Raw genomic sequence first — 14124 nt, forward strand, 5'->3', positions numbered from 1 at the left:
TACCTCCATAATATGCTTTGTATATTATTTAATTTGGTATATTGTATTTTCAACTATAGTGTAAATATTTGTATACTGCTTTTTATGTTAAATATAATTATAATATATTAATATACTAAATGTAGGCCCAAAAATATTTTTCTATTCAACATTAATTTACTTTGTACGTCCTGTTAGTGGTGGAGGGGAAGACACTGTTATCTCCAGTGTTGGGCAATATTACTCAAGAGAGTAATATATTTACTTATATTTATATATTACATATTACTCCTTAAAAGGTAATATATTACTTATTACTTGGAATCAAGACTAATATATTACATATTATATATTATACATATATTATATAATATATGTATCAAGACTAATATATTACATATTATTTAATATATTATACATATATTATATAATATATCTAAAAAAGGGATCTACAACAACAACACTATCTGTTTAGTCAGCTTCTTTTACAGCTGAATCCAATTGTTTTGAATAATAATATTAAGAAGAAGAGTCATTAATCAGACAAAAAGGCTATAAAATAATGCAGCAATCTCTCTTACATTTTTAAGAGAGATTGCTGCATGTATTGTATCTGCCATCCAAGTTGTGTACTATGATAATGTGTAACTCAACCACGCACCAAGAAAACCGAGTCCAACGGATATTGCGTAATTGAATGAGCATGCGTTCCGATGGGCATCACACAAGTTCAGCATAACTATGTAATCCTTTACATTGTTTTTTAATTGTAGTAGTTGTTTGTCAGTTTGACAACATTATGACCTTTGTGCTTGTTAGTTTGGAAAGGAATTAGTGCATTGTTCCGTCTATATAAATATTACAACTATGTAGTGTTGGAAAAAATCTGTAACACAGCAATAGCTCATAGCTGGCCCTATACACAACAGATACAGTGATAAATTGCTGTACAGTGACAACGATTCATAAACCCCTGGATAGGTTTCATCGCATGCTTTTATAATACAGTTATCAAAGTAGAAATGTTTGTCTTTTTTTCTTTTTTCACTGATCACAAAAAATAGGATGAAAAACTACAGGGGGAAAATATTACTTGACTCCCCGGACTAATAAATAAATAATTTCCTCTATAAATAAATAAATACAATTGGCATACTATAGTTCAACACTCACCGACTCCATAATTGCCATCATATCCACAAACACACACTGGCACATTCTACTATACTTACGCCTTCAAACAGTACGCTTTCTATCCATTGAATCGCCACTTTGACAGGTTGGACAGCAAACAATTAAGACCTCCTTTCACATTAGGCTCCTATCTTTCCACACACTCGCTCCAAACGTAAATGGAGTGTCATTGGTTCTGTGTGACTGGATGAATATTTACGAAAAGGCTTTGAAGCATCTCCATGTCCTCTGAGAGGAGAGAGGGTGGGCAGGCGAGCAAAGGCAAACAGAATCCACCAGGTTCCCATTCTTCCCTCTCCTCGCTTCCCTGTGTTCTGTGGTGCTTAGATGGGCATGATCTGGGTGTGGTCATCAGGTGAGCAGGCTGGTGGGATGGGGCAGGGCTTAATGGCTCTGCTTTTCATGTAAGAGATGAGCTGGTCCGGGATTTCAGCCAGTACGTCCTTCGCCAGCCTGGCCATGCTTAGCACGTGGTTACCCGTGCGGTCCATGTAGTCTCTGAATGGTACAAACTGCATGGGACGACATGGGTGAAATTGATGAGGACATGATTTATGCTACATATGTTTTATTGCAGTGCTATGCTCACTAATTGTGATGCTACTGTATGAAATTAATGAACAAATCATTAACAAATTGTTAATCTTGTCAAGGCCACCACGTGTGCCTCTTGGAATAGAAAAGAGTGGATGCTGGATATGTCAGTGCCACCTGAGCCACCAATGTTGTAGACACCATTTAATAATTTGGGAAGGAATGCTACCGCTTTTGCGTACCATGTTGACAGTGATGGAATGTTGACGTTGACTCCATATGGAAACTAATGTGCAATTTCGAAATATTGCAGATTCTAACTGATTCCCATCCTATTGTTACTTGGACAGTGCTGAATTGACAGCACAGCTATATATACAGCTCATATTTGCCCCTGAAAATAGCTATGAGCATTCGGGAAAGATAATTTATGGCAGTGTGCGAGTAAAGATTACCAAGTACTGGCCCGGACGGCAGTGGTAGCCGTCTGGGCACAAGGGTGCTAATGCCTGACAGCGCGTCGGAGGTTCTACTCACGATCTCAATTACCGTTGCTGCGTGTCGTTCCCCATCTCTCTCCCCATTAGTCTGACTACTGTATATACGTATCAATAAAAGCAGAAAAAAGCCCCAAAAATATCTTGGGGTGGGGAAAAAAGTTAAGAAAAAGCATACTGTTTTCAATCCAAAGTGAAATACATTTACTTATACACGGCAGAGTGTTGTCCCTACCTGTATCCATCATTTTAAATAAGAATCCCTCCAGTGTCTCATACTATACATGGACCTGCCATAATATATGTCGTATATATTGCCTGGCTGATGCCTCACGGGCTCAAGGCGTGGGGACCGGTGCGGTGCGTGCCTTGTTTTCAATGTCAATAATTGTATTGAGTCGAAATGGACTGCAGGTCACCATTACTGTACATCTGTGTGAACATGGTACAAATTTGGTACAGACTTGACATAAATTTGTTGCATGGCCGCATTCCTTTTGCATAAACATGATACTGCCTCTGCTATAATTAGCGCATGGAGGGCTTCTACCCAATCACACAGGAGAACACGTGCGAATGCACACACAAAATGTAGTATCAGCGTCCCAAGTTGCAGCAAAGTTTCCCCATGGCATTCTCTCTCACTAGTCACTACAGTAAACATTTGAAAAAAAAGAGAGAAAACAGCAGAGGTTTTTCACCTGTACAATGTCTCTCTCTGCCAGCTTTCCTCGTGAGGAGATTCTGATGTCATCGCCGTCCAACTCCACCATAGCTACAAAGGTCATAATAATTCATGTAAAGTAAACTATTCCCAAGTCCAAACTAAATCTCACAAGCAGAGAATCGTTCATATAAAATCATTAAATATGACTTATTTCAGCCAAGGACCCCACCCCCATTTGCTTGTAGATGTAATTTACTTATTTTCACTATTTCTGTAAATGTTTGACTGTGCTTGACAAGGTTTGAACATTAATAAAAGATGTTGACAATAATATGCCCAAAATAAGCCGTCAGGTTGAAAGTAGTTAAACTAGTACAATTATCATATGAACTGAATTGGAATTCAAATTACAAATACACGCATATATTATTCTAAATGATATATTTTTCATCTCCTTTCCAATTATCCCCATTGGCACTCCCCTGTGGTGCCCACTTTGAAAACCTGTGACATTAGGCCGCACACTGAGCCTGACATCATGATACTGTTAGCCTATATAGAGGTACTAAAGAAAAAGGTCTCCAGAAGGTCACATTTTGCATTTTTGTCGTGCATTTCTTTCATGCCAAATCTTCTGACTGTGTGCAAAAGGGTCTTTAGTGTGAGTGAAGAGAAGCCATCTCACCATCAAACTCAGCTTGGCCAACTCCAACAATGATGATAGACATGGGGAGCCTAGCCGCCTGTCACGAAGGAAAGCAACAAGCAGTCATTGAATAGCTGGAGGTTTATGAACATAATAGTGGTCAGTACAGTATGTCTGTTTAGTGTTTTCCCAAAGCAACAAAGTACAGTACAGTACAAAGAACAACAATAGCATACAGTAACATCATCTTGTGTTTGAATTTCACACCATTAAAAAGAAAGAAAAAATGGTCCAGTACCAATTTGACAGTTAGCATAAACAGGTCATTGCAGTACAGCAGTGACATCTGCCAATATACAGCAGGGTTCCCTTGAGAATGGACAAACTGCATTATTCAACTCAGAGGAGCATTGTGGCTCCACAGTTAATGCCAACGAATTGTGGAACATTACAATGATATTGGATGGCAGTGGCACAATACAGAATGTCAAATTCTATAATGTTACATATGGTTCGTCTGCTTCATCTGTACAAACCAATTTGAGTAAAAGAGTAAAAGACAAAATGTCTGTGTGGTGTGTCAAATATGCATAAAACATGGCTACTTCCACATGCATCTGTCACACACACACACACACACACCCACACACACACACACACACACACACACACACACACACACACACACACACACCCACGCGCTCCTGTATTACTTATTCATTTTGTTTGCTCATGGCAAAAAACGCAAGGGGTTTCACATATTTATCAATAGTACATGATGTACAGTAATGTGCATTAACAGATAAAAAACGATCCACAATACCTATGTGAAAATAAATGATAGTAATATACACATTGTGACTCACTCTACGGTTCATTGTGTACTGTCTGATTAGATCTCCACTACGGTTCATTGTGTATTGATTGGATCAATAATATTGTATAGGCTGCGTGTGCGTGTCTCATAGTGAGGATGCAAAAGTGCATGAATGAATAATCAGTATTGTTGTAGAAAAAGATGCGGAAGGGGCCAAAGTAGGCCAGCCTTCCTGGAATCCCTCCCATGGGAATAAGACTGTCACAGATAAGAGTAAACACTTACTGTAGGAGGACCACATTCTCCATATCTTTATCTGCTTTCTCTTTGCCTCTCTCGCGAGTCGCGGCAGTCGCCTCACATTATTTCTTTCTCTACCCTTTTCTCTTTCCTGCGTTCTGCTCTTATATCTACCTATCTATCAACATATTTCTCTCTCCATTACTGCTGGAGGCTCATACATGCTATCAGTTTGACACATAGCCTACAATAGCATGTACTACTAATACACAATGCGTTATATCTCTCTGGAACATACATGGTTCTACATCCTTGCCTATTAAACGCCACATCACATCACATTCATATAAAGTATGCAGGCCTACATTATTTAGTTTGCACTATTTGTTACATTGCCTGGGATTCTCTCACGACTCAACTCTCTCATTCCTCCCACTTCACAGGTCAAGAATCCTCTGGCATAAATTCCTTTCATAATGACCTTTGTTCATCAGAGTCCCTTAAATTTCCATAAAAAGTCAGTCTCACTGTCCACTATAGGCAAGTGCGAGAATGTATCGCCCCAGAGACGGTTTAGGAGCAGAGCCAAATGAATGATGTGGCAGCAATACCTCTGTTTTGGACTACTGAGCCAGGGAGACAGAACTCCTACTTTATGATTTACAATCCTGTCTGGAGACTGTGGGAAAGAACGGTAGAATAACATCAAAGCAAATGGTTTGAGCCGTTATTTACCCCAAAGGCTGTCATGTTAAATAACTAGATATTTTTGGCAGTGAAGGCTAAGGTGTGCAGAACTAAGGGAAACAGGAAATAACAGTTTTGGCTAACAGCAGTACTCCCAACAGAGGTTTGCTTTGATGTCACTGTATCTACAAAAAGACACACATTTAACATGGCAACAAAAACAAGAAAACAAGAAAGAAAGCTCAAGCACAGAACATAACTCCATATCTTTGTTTTTATCAGAATAAGCAAATGGCTGCATGCCAACTGAAATGGGTCATTCAGTCCTTGGCTCTACGGTGCCGACAGGAGAGAGTAGCAGGGTCCAGGTCAGCGGTTAGACACAGCAGCAGGTTTGGCCCAGGCAGCGTAGAGCAGCAGACAAGATCTTAAAAGGAAGGTGTGGCTGTTCTAATGGTTTGACTAACAGTCGCAAATTCCCTTTAAACCCAGTCTGCTGTGGGTTCATCCAGTGATTATTCCCTTTAAACCCAGTCTGCTGTGGGTTCATCCAGTGTTAATTCCCTTTAAACCCAGTCTGATGTGGGTTCTTCCAGTGTTAATTCCCTTTAAACCCAGTCTGCTGTGGGTTCTTCCAGTGTTAATTCCCTTTAAACCCAGTCTGCTGTGGGTTCATCCAGTGATTATTCCCTTTAAACCCAGTCTGCTGTGGGTTCATCCAGTGTTAATTCCCTTTAAACCCAGTCTGCTGTGGGTTCATCCAGTGTTAATTCCCTCTAAACCCAGTCTGCTGTGGGTTCATCCAGTGATTATTCCCTCTAAACCCAGTCTGCTGTGGGTTCATCCAGTGTTAATTCCCTTTAAACCCAGTCTGCTGTGGGTTCTTCCAATGAGAAGAAGCCCAGTAGAACTCCTGGGCTGTTTGATGGCTTATATCATCAGTGACTCTCAACCCGTGGGCCGGGGCCCACCACTGCTGGTTCATGAGGATATCACAAGTGGGCCCCCCAATAATTGGCAAAACACTCATATTGTAATGATAATGTAACATTATTATAAATAAATAATGTAAGAAATGTCATGTTTCTTCGAAACCTTGAAAAATGACTTTTCATTGTCCTACCGATGGATAGAAATGGATGGTGTCGTGATCAGTATCATGGTCATGATACTGTCCATGATGCTGATATGACACTGACCATAATGGTAAATGGTGCATGGATTGTGCATTACATTCACCCATTCACACACACATTCACACACCAACCTGCACATCGGGACTCGGGAGCAATTAGGGTTTCGGTGCTCAAGGACACTTCAACTCTCGACTCGGATCAAACCGGGAACCCTGCGGTTCCTATCAAGCTGCTCTACCGGCTACTCTACCCCTGAGCCACTGCCGACCATTACACAGGATGTCAGGCCATGCCACAGCCTTATCACATTAGGCCCCTCTCACAGTACTGTGTGACAAGGACATCCATTTACAATTCTACTTATAATCATAACAGCCCCCCCCCCCCCCCCCTCAGGACAGATCGATCCCACTACTGAACATCCCATATCCAGGAGGGACGATTGGTCTGCTATTGGTAAGTCAAGGGAAATTTGTGTTTGTAGTGCTGACAGCTAAAAGAATGGCCAAACGGAGTTCAGGGGCGAAAACAAAACAGTTCAGGCAGAGCAGAAAACATCACATAAATCCTCCTCTAATCTAGTGCTACTGACTTCCAGAATCGTAAACGTAACAAAGATTGATTTTTTTCCTGAGGGGGAGGCTGGCAAGAACTGTGCAATAGTAAGTTAAAAGCAATTAAGATGCCTTGCAGAGAAAATGTCAGAGAGAAACAGACAGACAAAGAGAGACAGGCAGAGTTTAACCAGGAGGTGGGGGACATTGAACCCCCTTCATTTAGGTTTAGATGGAACTCACATTTACAATGGCTTCCTTGGTCTGTGCCATGTCTGATATGACGCCATCAGTGATGATCAGCAGAACAAAGTACTGAGAGCCATCCTGTACAGCCGCTGCATAGCTACGAAAAGGACATTGAGTACAGTATGGAGTTAAGACGGCACCAAACAGTCCAAATTGAAGGAAAAGGCACTGTATTCATGTACTGTGGAGAAGTGTTTCCCAAATGGAGTGTGTTGTGTATTCAAGTCTCACTGGCTCATCCAGACACAATAATAATAACCCATCAGAGACACTGTATAGTCATATTCTTTCATGACATTAATGATTGCCCAGTGCTCAATTGTCCAGACTTGGTAAGGGAGAAAGAAGGGAAATTATCAAGCCAAGGTCAGACTCCTGAATGTTTGACTGCATGATTGTGTTTGACATTTAAATCAAACGGCACAGTGGGTCATTGACAAAGGAATGTAGGGCAGGTCTGCATAAACAAACATTAAACCTAATTCAGACTTCATCGTACGACTGCATCAGAAATGAACAGATTTCCATGAAAATCCATTGATAATAGGTTATTTATTTTCAGTAATATAAATAAACATGGCTTTCAGCCGACACAACAATGTAGGAGTAGGCAATTTAGCAGAAGCTCTTAACCATAATCTTAACAGGTCACCTAACTCTAACCCTGGTGGTCAATACTTACATACTGGGGATCTGTCTATTCATTAAAATAAATTATGAATAACTGTGGCCTCACTAATCAGTAATTTTATCTTGCAAGGAAGATCACATTGAAATACATGTAGGTTTATATGAGCTAATAAGAAGTTTGAATTCCACTGGGGTCTCTCCGACTCCTTGACACACCTTGATATAAAATATTGCTCCCAATATTTAGGATGAGTTTATGTAGGTCAATACAGTATCTACTAAGTAGTGATATTCTCATCTTGTCTGGAAGACAATAGCATAACTGTAGTCCCAGGTTTCTAGAATGTGTTCTCAGTTCATTTTCCCATAGCGTCATTTTATTGGCAGCAGATTTGAACGGGAAACACGCACACAGTAAACGTATAATTTGTGTTTACAGTTCAGTTCTGCTGCAGAGCCAATCAAACAAAGCTAAGGGACACTGAACTGGAACAGGACATTACATCCCACCGTTTGGAAACTTGGGACTACAGTTATGCACAATCTGCAGTTACGAGACGATTGTGGTAGACTACACATCCTTGTGCAACTGTCTTGATCTAGTGAAAGTATGCTTGGTGAACGTGTTAAGCTAAAGCAAAGTTTCTTCAGGTTTCAATTTTTACGCTGCATTGACGCTGCCTATTTACCCTGAGCAATGTTTTTCTTTTGTGACAGCAAGCATGCAGCGGTGAAAAGCATGGCAAGAACCACTTTACCACAGTATTGTAATAAGTGACTCATCGGTTGAATGGTGTCTGATTTTTAATCACCCCATCAGCCTCTTATATTCCAAACCAGACATGGAGGTTTTTTATGCCACTCAACAGTATTGTAACACCTAGATTAGGACATGTCTGGTGCCATAAATGTCTGGTCGGTCTGGCCACAGTTAGATTAATCTCAACCAGACAGCTGATTGTTTTTACTTTCCCTTCAATAGCTCTGCTAAATTGACAGAGCGACCATCACTCTCTGTTGTAATGCCGTTAATAGCTTGTCGACTCACTGAAGGTTGTCCTTAGGATTGACTTTCAGCCAGGAATAGAGAGAGAACATGGAGCAAAAGGCTAGGATGCGATGCGATAGCCAGATAAGTATACCTTGCTACGTGGTTAACAACTGGGGCGAAGTTGGTCGGTCCGTACAGCTGAACTGTCTTAAGGCTTTGGTGGTAAGCTTCCAGAATACCCTCCATTCCATTGCAGTATGGGTTCTCAATGTTGCCGTTCTATGAAAAGTTTTAAATCAAGACGTGAAAACCAATGAAGTGATGATATTTTATGATATTTACAAGTTATAGGGAATACAGGATGGGGGTAGAAATGATTCTACAATATTAGTCTTGATACACATACACATCTTAATGTACATTTTCATGGAAACATGGAGTGATAGAGGCAATACCCTGTAGATATGCCCCTCATTAAGTGTACTGTACAGCAGCCAGAGGACATTAGCTAGCTGCGAGAAGCCAAATTAAGAATCCGTCAGGCTTACAGTACAGACATTAATTTGCACTATAAAAAAGCAAATTAAATTCCTTCTAAATAATGCATATCTAAGGTGCACCATCATTCACCCAAAAATATACAGAACAGATGCATCCATGACATCAATGCACATACGGTACTAACCACCGTCTTTACACGCACATTGGAATAAACATTAAAAACATAAAACAAGGCACATGCAAAAGGCAAACTCCACTGGGAATGCATAAAATATTCATGCAAATTCAGCCTCACTTCACTGAAAAGTCTAAGCTGCGTAGTCAGGCCTTGACTGTTTAATGGGGGATTGTAACAGCCGATCAAGCATCCCCAGCGGTGATAGTTACCAGAGGGAATTCATGGGAGACCCTCCCATCAGGAGGAAGCTTAGCTCCGAAGCCCAGGGCGGGAAACATCTTATCACTGTCATAGTCTTGGATGATCTCTCCCACGGCCTTCAGGGCCATAGCGTAGGCATTCATCTGGTAGGGGTTCATGTAGTGGAGTGAAGTGGATTGGGATGGATTGCCTTTCAAGACAGGAACAGTCAGTCAGTAAAGTACTTTTACTGACAACCAGCAGTAAGGGGTTAATAACTCAAAGGTGTAATTAGGGTCTAGTATAAGTCAATCCTAAAACACTATGTCGTACAAAGTACAACGGTTTAAGTATTCATTCCCAGTGTGCACTTTTGTACAACACAAATCCATCGGACTGTAAAAATAATATTCTGCGAGAAAGACCCATAAATCCTGGCTTCGGTTCACGGAAAATGGCATAGTCATACATCAGCCTACAAATTATGTTATTTCGAGAACTCACCATTCGATGCAGTGAAATCAATGGCCACTGTAAAGTGAATCTGGGTGCTGAAACAGACAGATATGGAAAAGGATGCTGGTTAGCAGGAATTCAAAACTCACAATACCTTCACAGTGAACTGCTGGCCCCAGCACTGCAGCTTAATGAATGTTTGCTGTCTCCGAGTCCTACCTCACTAACTCCCACATTTTCTCCATCTCTCAAGGACTCCCATAGAGTTTCCGTAACATTTAAGTACTGTACTTTGGCTTGGAGGCCTAATCCTGTCCATCGGTCCAGAGGAGTGCCGCAATTACCCAGGTTTCATTCTGCTTTCTCCCTGAGCTCTCACCTGGGAAGTAACATGGCTCAGTCAACCGTCGAGTCTCAAAAAATAGTTTCCCCTTTTCTTTATTTTTTCTTTTTTATCCGCTTCCACCGATGCAATGGAAATGGGTTCAAGAACAACTCAAGCTAGCCAACTCATCTCCGCTTGTAGGAATAGCCAGCGATACGGTGTCTGCCTAGACATGCTCGAAAACCCATCCTGAATCTTTAAGTGCCAATTGTCAAATATGCTCTTACTATAATATTGAAAATAATTAAATGTAGTCACCTTATTGTGTATGTAGGACATACACAATAACCCGACTGCTTTGAAAGGCTAAAATATGTACATAACATATACTGTATAGCCATATATAGCATATATAGTCTATACAAGTAAAGTGATTAAGAGAGTTCCTGATAAAAGTACCTGATCACAGAAACAAAATGTAGGTATTTTAAAAGATTTTACCAATAGTAACTTATTTTACCAAGTGCTTTGTACTTTGCACACAGGGCAAACCGATGCAGTAGTTTACAAAATGACTTCACTAAACACACTTCAGGGATTTGGGTTTAGCAAAATCGATACATAAGGGAGATAAAGGAGCAGTTGTGTAACCATCTACACATTATTGTCTTTCTGTTTAAGACATAATAAAATGAACACTGAGCATAGAGCAACAGTGATGAAGACATCACTGTTGTAATTGCCACCATTACAACAATCATCATCGTCATCCTCATCTCACTCTGATTCAGTCAATACATTATTAGGCTATAGCCGATGATGTCAATCAAAGGAGACTTCAGGGATCGCCACTGTTTCAACAATCTGCAAGCAGCATGATAGCATCACAAAGGGCTGACCTAACACCTTCAGACATATTGTATTCATGAGTACAGTGATTGTGAGAGTCAAGACCTTGGAGAGAAACTAAACACAATCTAACAACAGGAGTACATTGCGCTAGGATTTCATCGCCTGCTCCCCAAGATAGACGGACCAACAGAGGAGGCTCTGCCTCCTCTGTTGGACGAGATCAAAGTGTGTGCTCGTTCGTTCGTTGTGATTACCACTGATTGCCTCTCCTGACTCCAGGTCCATTCAGAAATGCCACCCAGCATTGTATCACAGATAATAGTGCATTTCTCCTGGGGAGACTCTGACCATGCCTCATTAATCAGCATTGAGTTGAACTGCTTGGCTGACAATGGGGATTTTTTTAGATGGCACGCTGCCTTTATTTGAATGTCTCGGTTGATTTCTGCGGTTAGCACCTGCTTTTATTGAAAGAAGAATGAAGGTATGGAAACTGGCAGTCATAAACATAGTAGCTCTTCAAAGCAATTCAGCCCTTATTCAGCTAGGCAGGTGAAGCCCCCACCACAAAACCTGTCCTTTTCGGGAACAGAGTGGCATTCCAACGTACTGTAGCCTCGTATAGCCAGCCTTCATCTGCCTTTGCTATGACCCAGGCAGATTAAGTCTGGCTCCTCTCAATTGTGGGAGGACTTCACGGCCAAAGTGGTGACGAGCCAACCGGACATTGCGGGAAAAAATCTAATACTGAGAGGGACCAGACAAAATAAATATCCATGCACAGTGGCGTGCACAGACATTTAGAGGGTCAGGTGCTCAAGTGAAAAAGGGCACCTTGTGCAGTGCGTGGAACCGGCCGTTTGCCTTAAAGGTATATTCAGTGATTTCACTTAATTCAAATATCACTTATTTTTTTGTTTTGTTGTGATAATCCTCCCTACTATAGAGTGTGCTGGCCATATAAGGAGTTCCTCCCTGTCCCCAGTTAACTCCTGGGGGTCAAAAAACCTTAGGTTTCGTTTTTGACTCTCTATCCTGATTGGACGAAAGGCTGGGTCCCACAGCCAAAAACGAAACCTAAGGTTTTTTGCGTGAAATCACTGAATATACCTTTAATAGTGTGAGATTTATAGATTTTGGGGCATAAATAATATATTAGAACCTTTTTTTTTATCAATAATTGATCAAGGTCACCATGGTCCACAGACTGTACACTGTACAAAAAGGGCACATTGCTGTCCAGAGGGCAAGGGCAGGTGGTGCTCTAGCCCCCTCTAATGTCTATCTGTGCACGCCACTGTTCATGCAGTGATATTAGTATCGCTATGCAATGCCAATTCCAACACACCGCCACTTGTCCAACTACATGGCTTCCGTGTGCGGTTAGGTTTCTGTTTTTAAGTTAGGTTATGAGTGCGTCGGAATGGCAGTGCGTCTGAATAGCGGGCTTCGGAATGCCAGTGTGTAACCGTAATTTTCATCTGTGTTGATGTGTGATGCCATCCAGTAATCTAACCTCTTTGAATCAAGCATGGTTACTGGACCACTAATCTCCTCTATTATCTCATTGCTTCTATCTCTTTAATTTTATTGTAGAGTTTTGTAGAGCATTCCCATGGTGAACAAACAGTCTGGGAAATCACGGGAGTCTCATTGGAGCCACTTGCTATTAGAGCAAAGTGCAGCGAAACATACAGGTAGCCACAGCTGGCTACCTGTAGGAATAATTACTGTACTTCTACTACTTTACTTTTCCCAGTGTATCTACCACATGGAATGAACCTGTGAAAGTTACTGCTCTTTGAGGACTATGTGTTTGAACCTGACAAGACAAAATGAGCTGATACTCTCTTTGCACCTTAATCTCACGTACATGCACTGATACTCTTTTGCACTTATGTCTAACCTCATGTGCATAACGTACCAGCTGGATGTGTATATAATGTAGTTAAATTCGATTTGTGCCTCTTCTCAACATGATTTTCTTCTAATTTCTTTCCCTGTGCCCCCCTTCTTTTAATTTCTGAAAATAACAAAAATGATGGAGCTTGCACAAAAACTAATTTCACCCACTGTAGGTGTAATTCCATGGGTGATTTTGTGTTCCATCTACAACTGAAAGCTTTTTGTTCTTGAGTTACTGGAATAGTCTGACAGTATCAAATGGTTTCTACTATGTACTGTATACTGTATCTGGGTTCTACTGCATCTTCACACAGCAGGCAGACCACAACATTCCAGATGTTGCCCAGATGTTGCCCTATGCAAGAAATATTTAGTGTTACACTAAAGTGAATTGAAACAAAATTCTGATGTCTAGGGAGGCAAGGCTGGGAATAATATTTCTATGACAATTTCTTGATTGAGCCAGCAAGAGCAGACTATAAAATCGGACACTGTCAAATCTGAGCTAGAGAAACATCTAAATGTTCTCTGCCATGATTACATACAGGATCAATTAAATTGCATCTCCAACCCATTCATTTACAGCTCTAGTAATTTTGTGTGTGAATAAAATCACACACAAAATCTGTCGTCCCAGATCTTCTATATGACACGAATCTGTCACTATTTTTACACAAATGTTGACCTTGAGGTCAAGGTAGACCTTTTCTTTAAAGGCTGTATTAGCTCAGTGATAAACATTTCAGGCACGCATTCAGCCAACATTTCAGAATTTTAACCCGCAGCACGGATTAGTTTTAACCCGCCACACGGGAGCCACAGGTGGTTTTTAACCCGCAGCACGGGTGATTTTTAACACACAGCACGGGTTTGTCTGACTAATGACTGTAGGACTGTTGGTATGTC

At 40.9% G+C, this 14124-nt stretch overlaps 1 protein-coding gene across 1 annotated transcript in view; it reads right to left on the reverse strand.

Annotated features, from left to right (window-relative positions):
* Positions 1-604: 604 nt before the first annotated feature.
* Positions 605-14124, reverse strand: part of cpne5a (copine Va) — an 87420-nt gene continuing 73900 nt past the window's right edge. Inside the window, exons 14-20 of the mRNA XM_083770133.1 lie at positions 10185-10231; positions 9710-9891; positions 8973-9100; positions 7195-7297; positions 3557-3614; positions 2906-2979; positions 605-1685 (exon numbers count right to left, since the gene is read on the reverse strand). Coding sequence (XP_083626259.1) covers positions 1497-1685; positions 2906-2979; positions 3557-3614; positions 7195-7297; positions 8973-9100; positions 9710-9891; positions 10185-10231 — 781 coding nt within the window. The 3' untranslated portion in view covers positions 605-1496. The remainder of the gene's footprint in view (positions 1686-2905; positions 2980-3556; positions 3615-7194; positions 7298-8972; positions 9101-9709; positions 9892-10184; positions 10232-14124) is intronic.

Source organism: Protomyctophum parallelum (assembly GCF_964188405.1).
Source record: "Protomyctophum parallelum genome assembly, chromosome: 7".
Taxonomy (NCBI): Eukaryota; Metazoa; Chordata; class Actinopteri; order Myctophiformes; family Myctophidae; genus Protomyctophum; species Protomyctophum parallelum.